The following is a 17,390-nucleotide window of genomic DNA, read 5'->3' as shown; positions in this document are numbered from 1 at the left end:
ATACTTTTTAAGAAATTATCAATTGTTATCGGGGGGAAACCCACGCATCATCACACACCTCCTTTAATTTCTCAGATTCAGGAAAACTACAGGTAGTTTTTCCCTCACCGAACATAATACCCCTTTTTTATTTGGTACTCGTATTATCAAAAATGTATAAAAACATTTGCCATTGTCTCAATCATGTAACGTGTGGCCCTACTGGAAATCACGGTTGTCTCTTCACCGTCGACACAGGAGTCAGTATCCGTGTCGGCGTCTGTATCTGCCATCTGAGGTAACGGCCGCTTTAGAGCCCCTGACGGCCTATGAGACGTCTGGACAGGCACAAGCTGAGTAGCCGGCTGTCTCATGTCAACCACTTTTATATAGAGCTGACACTGTCACGTAATTTTCAACAGTACATCCACTCAGGTGTCGACCCCCTAGGGGGTGACATCACTGTTACAGACACTCTGCTCCGTCTCCACATCATTTTTCTCTTCATACATGTCGACACAAACGTACCGACACACAGCACACACACAGGGAATGCTCTGATAGAGGACAGGACCCCACTAGCCCTTTGGGGAGACAGAGGGAGAGTATGCCAGCACACACCAGAGCGCTATATATATACAGGGATAACCTTATATAAGTGTTTTTCCCCTTATAGCTGCTGTATGTTTTAATACTGCGCCTAAATAGTGCCCCCCTCTCTTTTTTTAACCCTTTCTGTAGTGCAGGGAAGAGCCAGGGAGCTTCCCTCCAACTGAGCTGTGAGGGAAAATGGCGCCAGTGTGCTGAGGATATAGGCTCCGCCCCCTTTTCGGCGGCCTTATCTCCCGTTTTTTTGTATATTCTGGCAGGGGTTAAATGCATCCATATAGCCCAGGAGCTATATGTGATGCATTTTTTGCCATGTAAGGTATTTCTGTCATGTTTTATTGCGTCTCAGGGCGCCCCCCCCCAGCGCCCTGCACCCTTAGTGACCGGAGTGTGAAGTGTGCTGAGAGCAATGGCGCACAGCTGCAGTGCTGTGCGCTACCTTATTTGAAGACAGGAACGTCTTCTGCCGCCGCTTTCTCCGGACCTCTTCGCTCTTCTGGCTCTGTAAGGGGGCCGGCGGCGAAGCTCCGGGACCCATCCAGGCTGAACCTGTGATCGTCCCTCTGGAGCTAATGTCCAGTAGCCAAGAAGCCCAATCCACTCTGCACGCAGGTGAGTTCGCTTCTTCTCCCCTTAGTCCCTCGATGCAGTGAGCCTGTTGCCAGCAGGTCTCACTGAAAATAACAAACCTAAACTAAAACTTTCACTAAGAAGCTCAGGAGAGCCCCTAGTGTGCACCCTTCTCGTCGGGCACAGAAATCTAACTGAGGCTTGGAGGAGGGTCATAGGGGGAGGAGCCAGTGCACACCAGTTAGTCCTAAAGCTTTCTTTAGATGTGCCCAGTCTCCTGCGGAGCCGCTATTCCCCATGGTCCTTACGGAGTCCCCAGCATCCACTTAGGACGTTAGAGAAAATACATTCCACCATATTAAGCCCCACACAGTAATGCCCCCTGCACCATATTGTGCCACACTCCGCAATCCCTTTGATACATTATGCCCTACAATAAAGCTTCTAATTACTTATAAATTACCTGCTTGTTGCCAAGGGTCTCACGTGCTGGGTGTCATGCAGATTGCCAGGGGTTTCATGCTCTGGGATCCATGCTGGTTGCCAGGGGTTTCATGCTCTGGGGTCCATGCTGGTTGCCAGTTGTTTCATGCTCTGGGATCCATGCTGGTTGCCAGGGGTTTCATGCTGTGGGACAGGTGTCATGATCATTGCCAGGGCTGTGTAATGCCAGTTGCCGGGGCTGTGTGTAATCCCAGTTGCCAGGGCTGTGTGTCATACCAGTTGCCAGGGCTGTGTGTCATACCAGTTGCCAGGGCTGTGTGTCATACCAGTTGCCAGGGCTGTGTGTCATACCAGTTGCCAGGGCTGAGCACAGCACCCGCCAGCATCTCCCACCTGCCAACATCTCTCTCCTGCCTGCATCTCTCTCCCGGACGCCGGCAACTGGCCACTAGTGAGTCCTGGCTCTCCCCCTCCTCCACGCCATTTGTACTCCACTCGGGGGTGGAGTTTCACATAATGACATGCTTGCGTAGTGATGTCACGATGCAAATGCGTCATTACGAAAAACTTCGCCCCCCAAGCGGAGTAGTAATGATGAGAAGAAGGGGGAGCCCAAGGAGTCACCAAAAGTGATGCGGCGGGCGCCCCGTGCGACAGCACGCTTCTTCCGCTGCAAGAAACGGCACTAGAAGATTCAATTTTCATGCCAAAAGTGGTCACGTTTGGTGGACATACCCGTTTCAATTTTAAACAGTTCAACGTGCCTGCCCCTGAGAACCTCGACCATCTGACACAGAGGAGACACCAGCAGAAGGCAATTTTTGAAACTACCAGGTCACTGTGGTGGACAATGACTGATCCATACCTGCTGTAGGACCACAGCAGCCCTGGGAAGCCAGCAATGCTGGGCCAGATAATACCGCTTTCACGTCACAAATGCCAGGTCCCATCCGTGAATTGGAAATGGGTCCTTACAGGGTGGAGCCCGGCATTGGACCCCAACAACTAGCTTCCCTGAGCCGGCAATGTGCTGGGTCGGGTTGCCATTGGGGGTGGGGACCACTGCGGCATTGGGGACGGGTGCATTGACCCGGGTAACCAGTTCACACTGCACCTGACCCGGTAATAACCCTTCTTTATTCCTGGGTTTAATTACCAGGTCAGGGGACCCGGAATTTCTGGAGTGACCCTTTCACACCTCACAGTGACCCGTTGTGATAGGTGTATCAGTTAGCTCTGGGATCCGGCACGCTGTGACACCCCATTATACTCCGCAGAAGAATTAAATGCCCATCACTGTCCTAGCTCTTTACATTGACCATAAAGTCCACCAACTGCAACAGCACATTTACGGTATGGAATGATACTTCTCAGAATGACAATACTACAGTGGAAGATTATATTGCCAGAACTTTACACCTCAATCAGTACAATGTTTGGCCATTGTTTCGCTCATCTCTATCTGTACAGCATTTCCATTAAAAAAAAAAAACATTTCTCCAACACCGAAGGCATAAACTAATGAGAAACATAATGTGAACAGAGGGCCTAATTCAGCAAGGGTTGTAGTTGTGCAAAAATTCACACAACTACAACCCTTTACAGTTACACTAGAATACGGGGGGACGTCCAGCACAGGACAAGTCCCCCGCACTATCATGCGAATGCTTCACTCAGCAGCGAAGCGCTTGCATGATAAGGGTAGACCTCTGCCTGCACAGCCTAGCTGCGAAAGTAGATGGCTACCTGACATCTTTTAGGTCGCAGCAGCTTCATGTGATGTCATGCAGCTGCCACAGCCCGCCCTGCAAATGGTCCGGACACACCTGCATTGTCCAGACCATGTCCCCCCAGCACCACAATGCCACCCCCCTCCTTCTCCCCCGCAGCACAGCCTTGTCTCCTTCCAGCTGCAGGGGGGAGGAGGAGGAGCCCGGGGACTCCCTGCGCAAGTCACCTCCCGGGTCTGGGAGGTGACGGAGACCCTCGCTGACCCCCGCCGACCCCCACAGACATCATTGCGGGGGTCCTCCTATACCGCATTGCGATACTATGTTAGTACATATCGCTGCGGTAGTTGGCGAGGGGCGGCGATGTCTTATAGTACATATGTTAGTACATATGCGATTAGTATCACTGCGGTAGTTGGCGAGGGGCGGCGATGTCTTATAGTACATCCCGCCCTGTGTGTGCACACGCAGTGAGGCTTCTGCATGTGCGCACACTGTAAAAGGGCTTCAGCATGTGAACGCATCGCAGATGCATTCTATGCTGAATCGGGCCCTGTATACGTAAATGAGGTATCACTAGAATTTAAGATGTCTGCTTATAGCGGCAAACCATAAAACACATTTGTATACAAATTAAAAAGAAGATAAATTAGGTACATGAAACCAAATAATTTTTTACATTTTGTAATTTTAAAAGTGTTTTCTAGTGCATTTAAGTCACAATTATGATTAAGAAGTAAATTGTGTTATTTTATAGCCTAATGACATCAGCGCCCAGCCCCACCCCTGAATGGTTAATAAACCATAGATCTGGTTAAGTGTCTGAAGTACCATGTGCACTAGCCTACATCACACACAGCTGGAACCCATATACAAATATAGGAGCTGCCAATAGAATTGATACGCTTAACGTTTGCTGTACATTTTTGAACATCAGAAAACATCAACAATTAAAATTATGTATTTTAATTTAAATCTGAGTTAAGATAAAGCAAACCAAGAAAGAAAAGAAATAGTAAGCAAAACATCCAAAAAAAAAGTATAAACATTAAATAAGTCAAATAAAAATACACAGAATTACAAAAATGACTGTGTGCCCAGATAATACTCTAACTCAAACATACTAATGCCAATATATAATTGCCAGTCAGGAAATTGAAGGTTTTTCATAAGGCATCTGAGCTTACCCGAAGATATATTAAACATGAGTGATGTCCTTGGAAAAGAGTAGGTAATATGATCATTGGCGTCTCGATCTGTTGCCCTAAATACTTCTATGATGGATCCAACCAGGGTATTTTCATGTACATAAATAGTGTCATTTTCAATTTTTCTGCACAAGAAAAATAAATATGATCAACATAGACAGATGTCTATACATAACAACAATATATATAAAATAACAAGTAAAAAAGAGATTAAGGGGTTTTTTCATGTTTGTAAGCAAACCAAAACAGCAATTGGGAAAAAACAATAATTTGTCTCATCGGGACTGCCATTAGCAGAGAGAGTACTTCTAATGAAACGCCTCTTCTGCTTTTCTTATGGCAGCCTTATTTAGCTTTTAGGGGCTGCAGCTGATGCCGGTTTGTATGCGATTGCGCAAGGCTTGATTGCATCTGGGATTTCCCCAAACACAATCAAATTCAGTAATATTCATCAAACCACAGGTGGGGGTGGGGTGATTTTAAAATGTTGGTTCTATCAACACTTGGGAGCAGGAGTCTCTGCAATTAAAAGGTTTCTTAAATATGCACATTTAATACATACTTGCCTACCTGACCCTCTCCATGAGGGAGAAAATGCTCTGTTCCTGGACTTTCCTGGTAATGTATGTTTGCCATCACCTGTGGTGAAACACCTTTCTTATGAATTAACTAGCTCACCACAGGTGATGGCAATCATACATTACCAGGAAAGTCCAGGAACAGAGCATTTTCTCCCTCAGGGAGAGGGTCAGGTAGGCAAGTATGATTTAATACAGCACTGAGAAATAGAGTAAAAAACAACCCCCCCCCCCCTTCCCCACCGCCAATGCACACATACACTTAGTCTCACCTTATTTATTTCCATTTTTACTTTTTCACATAAAATAATGCCTGGTGTAGCCTCATTTATGACTTAGATAAACCTTAATAGGCCCTACACACTGGCCGACTTCTCTGCACGATATGAACGATCTCGTTCATTAATGAATGAGATAACGTTCATATCGTGCAGTGTGGAGGCACCAGCGATGAACGATGCGCGGCCCTGCGCTCGTTCATCGCTGGTGCCCCATCGCTGGTGCCCCGATCTCGTCCATATTTGCCTGCAGTTCTATGGAGCCGTGTGACGGGGGGAGTGAAGTAACTTCACTCCCCCCGTCACTGCACCCCCCCTGCCGCCGGGTCACCCGTCGGTCGTATCCGCCGTCGGGCAGCTCGGCGGCAGATCGGCCAATGTATGAGAAATTTTTTATTATGTAGCTCGGCGTGTGTCTAGTAATTTGATTTGCTACTGAAGGCTTACACTTTTAAAGGAGACATTTATTTAAAATGATTTACATAATGGTTCTCCTCAGATCTCAACAGCTATAACGCTGGACAGCCTGGGAGGCATTGAGAGTGGAAACCAACTGTAATAATGGGGCAGATGTAAGAACTTGCACTATGTGCATTTTGCACATAGCGCACATTATATCCCGCTGTTACTGCTTCCACTGAACGTTATAAGCGGTTCACATTGAGGTTTTAACGAATGCACACAGTGCATACAGCAGTATCCTCTGCCGCACTGTGTGCATAGGAAGGCGATAGCTACCTTATGTACGAAGGCTGAGGTAGCTCCTCACCGCACGTTATTACCTTCCGGTCACTTCGTCAAATCTTTTTTTTTTGTTGTTAATTTTCAATAAACTTTATTGTTCCTCATTAGTCCGTCCGCATACTAGGGCAAACTTGGAGATATCGATGGCGCCGTCACATACTCACGGTGTGACTTTTGCTGGAGAGCCAGTGCTTGTGCACAACACACTACACCAGTGCAGAAGAGGCCTACTGCACATGTGACAGAGGAGATTGGAATGTTGGACAGGGAAAAAACCATGAAGCGCTCTTGCGGAGACAGGCGCAGGGGACACTGGGAACCAGTACTAGTGGGCATTCGTGGGAGCACAACGATCAGCGCTATCGGGCAGGAGTGCACTTCACCTGGGGCCAGACCTACCTCATCGCTATGAGGTCAGGCCAGGCAATCATACATCCAGTTGATGGCAGATCACTGCGAAAAGGCCATGAAGTGCCAAAGCGGGAATAAGGATCTTTAAGGTACCGATGATTCATCTGCCCCTATGTCCAGTAATCTTCTTCACCGACCAGCCAATCTGTAGTGTTTCCCACCCTGGTTGCTTCTGATTAACCGATTAATCAAGTCCCATGAAATACCAATCTTGACCATCATTTTCATTTTGCATTAGTTGTGAGCTGGTTTTTCCCAGCTAATCAAGAAGTAAATAAGTAAAACGCTTTAATTTAGTAAAAATGTAATAATTTTTTTAATTTCACATCTCTACATTTTTTTACTCTTTTAAAATGAAAGGGTTTTAGGAATCCCAGTCCATTATATTGGGACTACTGGGCAGTAATGCCACTACAGGGGTCCAAATCTTATTATTCATTCTGATCTGAACAACTACTTTTTAGGGCAGATCTGCTAGCCACTGCCAGAAAGGAACAGTTTTTTGTACCCCAATATATGCACCGTACTCAGTTTTCACTTTAGCATGGGGACCCCACACTTGGGGTCTCACTATGTCTGTGACAATTTGGAAGGGGAAATTGCCTATTCTGTAAAATTGTGTATTTGATTTTGATTTAACGCCAAGCACTGTGCATGGGAACTGTTTTGTATTATTGAGGAAGAGACCTGGTCTGTGAGATCTGCCTGGAGATTGCGCACTATTCAAGTTCTGTGAACAATAGAAAATGGCTGTGCATAGCAAAGAACACCCTTGAAAATGTTCTCTCTGCTCCTTTACGTAATTACAATGATCTACTGTAGGTAATTATTAATAATAATCTGCCCACATCAGAATAAATTACTATTGGCTATGACTGCACTGTAAATGCATTTGAAAGGTTTCTGCTAAAAGATATAGGGGCTTAGCTATTAAAGTATATTTGTGGGTGTTTTCAGGTAGTAACTGCAAATATTAAGTATCCCCAAGTTGTAACAAGGAGGGCCCTAGGGGACCCTAGTGCTGTCCCAGAGTCTACAGCGCATGCATAGACCTCCGGGAAAATGACGCCATGAACATTTTCCAAGTGATTTTACTAGTGCGCATACATGAAACACTGGTAAAATGGTGCCATGCCATTTTCCCAGTGATTTCTGCTGCTGCACCGTGCAAATCTGGAGGCTAAGTATTTAAAAATAATGGGTGCAGTGTGTGCGGTGTGGACCCCCCTGGAACCCGGTGGCCTGTGGGCACCACACACTGTCAGCAGCGGTGTGGCGGATGGGAGATGCGGGTCCCAGTGGTTGCCCGGTGACCGGGACGCCGCGTCTTTCCCGGTCGCTAGGGCTGCTGGTCCCCACCACACGCCTAGCAACAGGCTGACCCGGGCACAATGCTCCCTGGTCCCCGCTCAGTGCCTAGCAACAGGCTGACGCTGGGGGGCCCTGGACACCTAGCAACGGGGACGCCGGAGTTAGATGTTGTTCCCCGTTACTTAGTAATTTAGGTTAAATTACGTGCAGCAGGGCAGCTGCACTGAATGATTTCAAATTAACTAGCAGGTTCCTGATTGGGGCAAGCATCATTTATATTCAGTTCCTGGTTACTCCCAAACTGCTGGTTAAAGTTCCTGCTTCTTGGAAGAAGCTGCCAATCCTGTGAGCTCCTGTTTAATGATACCCTGCTTGATTCACCCTGCTTTGATTCCAGTCTGTTTCTGCCTCAGGTGCTGTGTGGATTTTCCACACAAACTCTTTCCTTGAACTATCTGAATACTTCACTTATTCCTGCTACCATTTCATATATCTTTATGTCATACACATGCTGCCACTACAACTGCCATAACATCACATACCCTTCCACCATATCCCCTCATTTCTACAGCTTTCACTTCATACATTATCACCACCCTTTTGCAAGTTCTCTGTACCTATATTAGACTAGTTTCCTTTATCTATTTAGTCTCAATAGACTAGACTGATAGCTCTGGTCGTCTCGGGGGTAAGCTTGTACTGTCGCCAGTGGCGTAAGTCCTGGTGGGCATCCCAGTACCGGTAGATGTATAAAGTCTTAAGGAAAAAGCGGCTCTTATAGGCAAGAAGACCTGCTGAGTGTTACTCTATGAGTCTTACACCCATGCATCCGGGGCTGTCGTCAGAAGATCGACCACGAGTCAAGTTCTTCATTGCCGTCGTGTCAAAGTTCTCATCATCCAATCAGTTCTCCACAAGACTCCGTCCAGGTACACCTTTCAGTTCTTAACACACTCACACACTGTACCCATTATAAATACACCAGTGTATACAGCCTATGGGTAACCTTTCACAGATTTGTTCAGGAGAGAGATTCGAAGGACCCCTCCCTGGTGTAGCCTGCTTGCACTATGCAATCACATTTTCTACTCATGGACTGCCAGCATGGGCTATCAGATCTGTCCCGGTCACTGAGAACTCCTTCATCCTAACAAATAAAAATTCATAACAAATAAGGAATCTTTACTTATAACGGCTGGCTGCAAATAATAATTAGGCTTCTTGGTGTTTTGATCTTCTGAACTGCCTAACATGGCCACGGGGCTTATTCAATAGCTTGCGAGCTACACTGGAATTTCAATGAGTCTGCACGTATTTTTAAAGTGCCAATCATTTACAAGGCAAATGCAGGTTGCTTTTGCCCTGTAAAGGATTGCTGCTTAAAAATACGGGCAGATTTGCTTGAATTCACTCACAGCCAGCAGCTCGCAGGGCGCAGGCTATAACATAAGCCCCCATATGTGTTCTAGCAATGATAAGTTCCATTGGCGCTCTTGTCCAGTATAGCTTTTCACATACATGACTAACAGTGATCCCATTGTTCCTTACTTGTTTTAGCAGCAAAGGCAAACGATATCAGCTCAGCTGTACTTCAGGCCAGGCTGCCATTTTTTTTAGCTAACCTAGAGCGATGGTTACACTATGGAGCAATCACATAGCAAAGCACACATAATCAACATGCGACACGTAGCCAGCCAACACTGAAAGAATGAGACACACTGAAACTCTCTTTCATCATTTACCAGACATACACACTATAAATCACACATAAAGATATACACTGAAACACAATCATTTCAATTATATATGCTTAACTTAATAATATAAATACTGTATATAAAAACTTACTCAAATATTGGCTCCTCATCATTGAGGTCATTAATATGGATTATTAGCCCTCCTTCACAGAAAAGATCTCCCTTATCTGTTGCTCTTAATATGAGCCTGAATTCCTAATTAAAAACAAAACAATGTTAATAAGAATAAAGTGATCTCCGTAAAGTGCAATGTCTACTTTTCAACAGCACAGAAATATTTTGGTAATGTTTTTTTTCCCCATTACATAAGTCTTTTCTAGAATTGCCCTTTTGAATTTAGGAGATACACAAAAAAGTGATCAAAGTAATTTATACAAACACACTCATATTACAGCCTATGCAGGGCTGGTTCTCTGCCTTTTTGCGCCCCAGGCGGGTAGTATGGGCATGGCTTCATACAGGGGGCATGGTCAGTTACGCCCCCTGTACAGTTGTTGCGCCGCTGAAATGCTGTGCGGTGCGCGATTACGTCATCGCGCACCGCACAGCAAAGGTCCTCTCCACGAAGGGAAAGTAGACGCGTAATTACTAGAGATGAGCGGGTTCGGTTTCTCTGAAACCGAACCCGCACGAACTTCATGTTTTTTTCACGGGTCCGAGCAGACTCGGATCCTCCCGCCTTGCTCGGTTAACCCGAGCGCGCCCGAACGTCATCATGACGCTGTCGGATTCTCGCGAGACTCGGATTCTATATAAGGAGCCGCGCGTCGCCGCCATTTTCACACGTGCATTGAGATTGATAGGGAGAGGACGTGGCTGGCGTCCTCTCCATTAGAAATTAGATTAGAAGAGAGAGAGAGATTGTGCAGAGTCAGACAGAGTTTACCACAGTGACCAGTGCAGTTGTTGTTAGTTAACTTTTATTTATTTTAATATATATCCGTTCTCTGCTATATCCGTTCTCTGCCTGAAAAAAAACGATACACAGCAGCAGCCAGTCACACAGTGTGACTCAGTCTGTGTGCACTCAGCTCAGCCCAGTGTGCTGCACATCAATGTATAAAAGGCAAAGCTTATAATAATTGTGGGGGAGACTGGGGAGCACTGCAGGTTGTTATAGCAGGAGCCCCCAGGAGTACATAATATTATATTAATTTAAAATTAAACAGTGCACACTTTTGCTGCAGGAGTGCCACTGCCAGTGTGACTAGTGGTGACCAGTGCCTGACCACCAGTATAGTAGTATATTGTTGTATGTATTGTATACTATCTCTTTATCAACCAGTCTATATTAGCAGCAGACACAGTACAGTGCGGTAGTTCACGGCTGTGGCTACCTCTGTGTCGGCAGTCGGAACTCGGCAGGCAGTCCGTCCATCCATAATTGTATTACAATATATACCACCTAACCGTGGTATTTTTTTTTCTTTCTTTATACCGTCATAGTGTCATACTAGTTGTTACGAGTATACTACTATCTCTTTATCAACCAGTGTACAGTGCGGTAGTTCACGGCTGTGGCTACCTCTGTGTCGGCAGTCGGCAGGCAGTCCGTCCATCCATAATTGTATTATTATTATAATATATACCACCTAACCGTGGTTTTTTTTCCATTCTTTATACCGTCGTCATAGTGTCATACTAGTTGTTACGAGTATACTACTATCTCTTTATCAACCAGTGTACAGTGCGGTAGTTCACGGCTGTGGCTACCTCTGTGTCGGCAGTCGGCAGGCAGTCCGTCCATCCATAATTGTATTATTATTATAATATATACCACCTAACCGTGGTTTTTTTTCCATTCTTTATACCGTCGTCATAGTGTCATACTAGTTGTTACGAGTATACTACTATCTCTTTATCAACCAGTGTACAGTGCGGTAGTTCACGGCTGTGGCTACCTCTGTGTCGGCAGTCGGCAGGCAGTCCGTCCATCCATAATTGTATTATTATTATAATATATACCACCTAACCGTGGTTTTTTTTTCATTCTTTATACCGTCGTCATAGTGTCATACTAGTTGTTACGAGTATACTACTATCTCTTTATCAACCAGTGTACAGTGCGGTAGTTCACGGCTGTGGCTACCTCTGTGTCGGCAGGCAGTCCGTCCATCCATAATTGTATTATTATTATAATATATACCACCTAACCGTGGTTTTTTTTCCATTCTTTATACCGTCGTCATAGTGTCATACTAGTTGTTACGAGTATACTACTATCTCTTTATCAACCAGTGTACAGTGCGGTAGTTCACGGCTGTGGCTACCTCTGTGTCGGCAGTCGGCAGGCAGTCCGTCCATCCATAATTGTATTATTATTATAATATATACCACCTAACCGTGGTTTTTTTTCCATTCTTTATACCGTCGTCATAGTGTCATACTAGTTGTTACGAGTATACTACTATCTCTTTATCAACCAGTGTACAGTGCGGTAGTTCACGGCTGTGGCTACCTCTGTGTCGGCAGTCGGCAGGCAGTCCGTCCATCCATAATTATATTATTATTATAATATATACCACCTAACCGTGGTTTTTTTTCCATTCTTTATACCGTCGTCATAGTGTCATACTAGTTGTTACGAGTATACTACTATCTCTTTATCAACCAGTGTACAGTGCGGTAGTTCACGGCTGTGGCTACCTCTGTGTCGGCAGTCGGCAGGCAGTCCGTCCATCCATAATTGTATTATTATTATAATATATACCACCTAACCGTGGTTTTTTTATACCACCTAACCGTGGCAGTCCGTCCATAATTGTATACTAGTAAACTATCCAATCCATCCATCTCCATTGTTTACCTGAGGTGCCTTTTAGTTCTGCCTATAAAATATGGAGAACAAAAAAGTTGAGGTTCCAAAATTAGGGAAAGATCAAGATCCACTTCCACCTCGTGCTGAAGCTGCTGCCACTAGTCATGGCCGAGACGATGAAATGCCAGCAACGTCGTCTGCCAAGGCCGATGCCCAATGTCATAGTACAGAGCATGTCAAATCCAAAACACCAAATATCAGAAAAAAAAGGACTCCAAAACCTAAAATAAAATTGTCGGAGGAGAAGCGTAAACTTGCCAATATGCCATTTACCACACGGAGTGGCAAGGAACGGCTGAGGCCCTGGCCTATGTTCATGGCTAGTGGTTCAGCTTCACATGAGGATGGAAGCACTCAGCCTCTCGCTAGAAAACTGAAAAGACTCAAGCTGGCAAAAGCACCGCAAAGAACTGTGCGTTCTTTGAAATCCCAAATCCACAAGGAGAGTCCAATTGTGTCGTTTGCGATGCCTGACCTTCCCAACACTGGACGTGAAGAGCATGCGCCTTCCACTATTTGCATGCCCCCTGCAAGTGCTGGAAGGAGCACCCGCAGTCCAGTTCCTGATAGTCAGATTGAAGATGTCAGTGTTGAAGTACACCAGGATGAGGAGGATATGGGTGTTGCTGGCGCTGGGGAGGAAATTGACCAGGAGGATTCTGATGGTGAGGTGGTTTGTTTAAGTCAGGCACCCGGGGAGACACCTGTTGTCCGTGGGAGGAATATGGCCGTTGACATGCCGGGTGAAAATACCAAAAAAATCAGCTCTTCGGTGTGGAGGTATTTCACCAGAAATGCGGACAACAGGTGTCAAGCCGTGTGTTCCCTTTGTCAAGCTGTAATAAGTAGGGGTAAGGACGTTAACCACCTCGGAACATCCTCCCTTATACGTCACCTGCAGCGCATTCATAATAAGTCAGTGACAAGTTCAAAAACTTTGGGTGACAGCGGAAGCAGTCCACTGACCAGTAAATCCCTTCCTCTTGTAACCAAGCTCACGCAAACCACCCCACCAACTCCCTCAGTGTCAATTTCCTCCTTCCCCAGGAATGCCAATAGTCCTGCAGGCCATGTCACTGGCAAGTCTGACGAGTCCTCTCCTGCCTGGGATTCCTCCGATGCATCCTTGCGTGTAACGCCTACTGCTGCTGGCGCTGCTGTTGTTGCCGCTGGGAGTTGATGGTCATCCCAGAGGGGAAGTCTTAAGCCCACTTGTACTACTTCCAGTAAGCAATTGACTGTTCAACAGTCCTTTGCGAGGAAGATGAAATATCACAGCAGTCATCCTACTGCAAAGCGGATAACTGAGTCCTTGACAACTATGTTGGTGTTAGACGTGCGTCCGGTATCCGCCGTTAGTTCACAGGGAACTAGACAATTTATTGAGGCAGTGTGCCCCCGTTACCAAATACCATCTAGGTTCCACTTCTCTAGGCAGGCGATACCGAGAATGTACACGGACGTCAGAAAAAGACTCACCAGTGTCCTAAAAAATGCAGTTGTACCCAATGTCCACTTAACCACGGACATGTGGACAAGTGGAGCAGGGCAGGGTCAGGACTATATGACTGTGACAGCCCACTGGGTAGATGTATGGACTCCCGCCGCAAGAACAGCAGCGGCGGCACCAGTAGCAGCATCTCGCAAACGCCAACTCTTTCCTAGGCAGGCTACGCTTTGTATCACCGCTTTCCAGAATACGCACACAGCTGAAAACCTCTTACGGCAACTGAGGAAGATCATCGCGGAATGGCTTACCCCAATTGGACTCTCCTGTGGATTTGTGGCATCGGACAACGCCAGCAATATTGTGTGTGCATTAAATATGGGCAAATTCCAGCACGTCCCATGTTTTGCACATACCTTGAATTTGGTGGTGCAGAATTTTTTAAAAAACGACAGGGGCGTGCAAGAGATGCTGTCGGTGGCCAGAAAAATTGCGGGACACTTTCGGCGTACAGGCACCACGTACAGAAGACTGGAGCACCACCAAAAACTACTGAACCTGCCCTGCCATCATCTGAAGCAAGAAGTGGTAACGAGGTGGAATTCAACCCTCTATATGCTTCAGAGGTTGGAGGAGCAGCAAAAGGCCATTCAAGCCTATACAATTGAGCACGATATAGGAGATGGAATGCACCTGTCTCAAGTGCAGTGGAGAATGATTTCAACGTTGTGCAAGGTTCTGATGCCCTTTGAACTTGCCACACGTGAAGTCAGTTCAGACACTGCCAGCCTGAGTCAGGTCATTCCCCTCATCAGGCTTTTGCAGAAGAAGCTGGAGGCATTGAAGAAGGAGCTAACACGGAGCGATTCCGCTAGGCATGTGGGACTTGTGGATGCAGCCCTTAATTCGCTTAACAAGGATTCACGGGTGGTCAATCTGTTGAAATCAGAGCACTACATTTTGGCCACCGTGCTCGATCCTAGATTTAAAGCCTACCTTGGATCTCTCTTTCCGGCAGACACAGGTCTGCTGGGGTTGAAAGACCTGCTGGTGACAAAATTGTCAAGTCAAGCGGAACGCGACCTGTCAACATCTCCTCCTTCACATTCTCCCGCAACTGGGGGTGCGAGGAAAAGGCTCAGAATTCCGAGCCCACCCGCTGGCGGTGATGCAGGGCAGTCTGGAGCGACTGCTGATGCTGACATCTGGTCCGGACTGAAGGACCTGACAACGATTACGGACATGTCGTCTACTGTCACTGCATATGATTCTCTCAACATTGATAGAATGGTGGAGGATTATATGAGTGACCGCATCCAAGTAGGCACGTCACACAGTCCGTACTTATACTGGCAGGAAAAAGAGGCAATTTGGAGGCCCTTGCACAAACTGGCTTTATTCTACCTAAGTTGCCCTCCCACAAGTGTGTACTCCGAAAGAGTGTTTAGTGCCGCCGCTCACCTTGTCAGCAATCGGCGTACGAGGTTACATCCAGAAAATGTGGAGAAGATGATGTTCATTAAAATGAATTATAATCAATTCCTCCGCGGAGACATTGACCAGCAGCAATTGCCTCCACAAAGTACACAGGGAGCTGAGATGGTGGATTCCAGTGGGGACGAATTGATAATCTGTGAGGAGGGGGATGTACACGGTGATATATCGGAGGGTGAAGATGAGGTGGACATCTTGCCTCTGTAGAGCCAGTTTGTGCAAGGAGAGATTAATTGCTTCTTTTTTGGGGGGGGTCCAAACCAACCCGTCATATCAGTCACAGTCGTGTGGCAGACCCTGTCACTGAAATGATGGGTTGGTTAAAGTGTGCATGTCCTGTTTTGTTTATACAACATAAGGGTGGGTGGGAGGGCCCAAGGATAATTCCATCTTGCACCTCTTTTTTCTTTTCTTTTTCTTTGCATCATGTGCTGATTGGGGAGGGTTTTTTGGAAGGGACATCCTGCGTGACACTGCAGTGCCACTCCTAGATGGGCCCGGTGTTTGTGTCGGCCACTAGGGTCGCTAATCTTACTCACACAGCTACCTCATTGCGCCTCTTTTTTTCTTTGCGTCATGTGCTGTTTGGGGAGGGTTTTTTGGAAGGGACATCCTGCGTGACACTGCAGTGCCACTCCTAGATGTGCCCGGTGTTTGTGTCGGCCACTAGGGTCGCTAATCTTACTCACACAGTCAGCTACCTCATTGCGCCTCTTTTTTTCTTTGCGTCATGTGCTGTTTGGGGAGGGTTTTTTGGAAGGGACATCCTGCGTGACACTGCAGTGCCACTCCTAGATGGGCCCGGTGTTTGTGTCGGCCACTAGGGTCGCTAATCTTACTCACACAGCTACCTCATTGCGCCTCTTTTTTTCTTTGCGTCATGTGCTGTTTGGGGAGGGTTTTTTGGAAGGGACATCCTGCGTGACACTGCAGTGCCACTCCTAGATGGGCCCGGTGTTTGTGTCGGCCACTAGGGTCGCTAATCTTACTCACACAGCTACCTCATTGCGCCTCTTTTTTTCTTTGCGTCATGTGCTGTTTGGGGAGGGTTTTTTGGAAGGGACATCCTGCGTGACACTGCAGTGCCACTCCTAGATGGGCCCGGTGTTTGTGTCGGCCACTAGGGTCGCTTATCTTACTCACACAGCGACCTCGGTGCAAATTTTAGGACTAAAAATAATATTGTGAGGTGTGATGTGTTCAGAATAGGCTGAAAATGAGTGTAAATTATGTTTTTTGAGGTTAATAATACTTTGGGATCAAAATTACCCCCAAATTCTATGATTTAAGCTGTTTTTTAGGGTTTTTTGAAAAAAACACCCGAATCCAAAACACACCCGAATCCGACAAAAATAATTCGGTGAGGTTTTGCCAAAACGCGTTCGAACCCAAAACACGGCCGCGGAACCGAACCCAAAACCAAAACACAAAACCCGAAAAATTTCAGGCGCTCATCTCTAGTAATTACTCACAGACACATTTAAAAAGGTCCACAGTTGAGCTAATTATTTCATTTGTGATTCTGTGAGGAGACCTGCAAAACATGCACTGTGTGGGGTCCTGAGGACCGAGTTTGAGAACCTGTGCCCTAAGGCATTTTCTCTAACGTCCTAGTGGATGCTGGGACTCCGTCAGGACCATGGGGAATAGCGGGCTCCGCAGGAGACAGGGCACATCTAAATAAAGCTTTTAGGATCACATGGTGCGTACTGGCTCCTCCCCCTATGACCCTCCTCCAAGCCTCAGTTAGGTTTTTGTGCCCGTCCGAGAAGGGTGCAATCTAGGTGGCTCTCCTAAAGAGCTGCTTAGAAAAAGTTTTTTTAGGTTTAAATCTCAGTGAATCCTGCTGGCAACAGGATCACTGCATCGAGGGACTTAGGGGAGAGATTTCCAACTCACCTGCGTGCAGGATGGATTGGAGTCTTAGGCTACTGGACACTTAGCTCCAGAGGGAGTCGGAACACAGGTCCTCCTGGGGTTCGTCCCGGAGCCGCGCCGCCGATCCCCCTTAC

General features: G+C 46.6%; 1 protein-coding gene across 2 annotated transcripts in view; it reads right to left on the bottom strand.

The window, feature by feature from the left end:
- LOC134932483 (cadherin-related family member 4-like) overlaps positions 1-17,390 on the bottom strand; it is a 298,616-nt gene that overhangs the window by 180,439 nt on the left and 100,787 nt on the right. For both annotated transcript variants that reach the window (XM_063926947.1, XM_063926948.1), the window contains exons 6-7: positions 9,711-9,814; positions 4,520-4,665 (exon numbers count right to left, since the gene is read on the bottom strand). In XM_063926947.1, the coding sequence (XP_063783017.1) occupies positions 4,520-4,665; positions 9,711-9,814 (250 nt within the window). The remainder of the gene's footprint in view (positions 1-4,519; positions 4,666-9,710; positions 9,815-17,390) is intronic.

The sequence above is a fragment of the Pseudophryne corroboree genome, chromosome 6, assembly GCF_028390025.1.
Source record: "Pseudophryne corroboree isolate aPseCor3 chromosome 6, aPseCor3.hap2, whole genome shotgun sequence".
Classification (NCBI taxonomy): domain Eukaryota; kingdom Metazoa; phylum Chordata; class Amphibia; order Anura; family Myobatrachidae; genus Pseudophryne; species Pseudophryne corroboree.
This window is presented reverse-complemented; position numbering and strand designations above follow the sequence as displayed.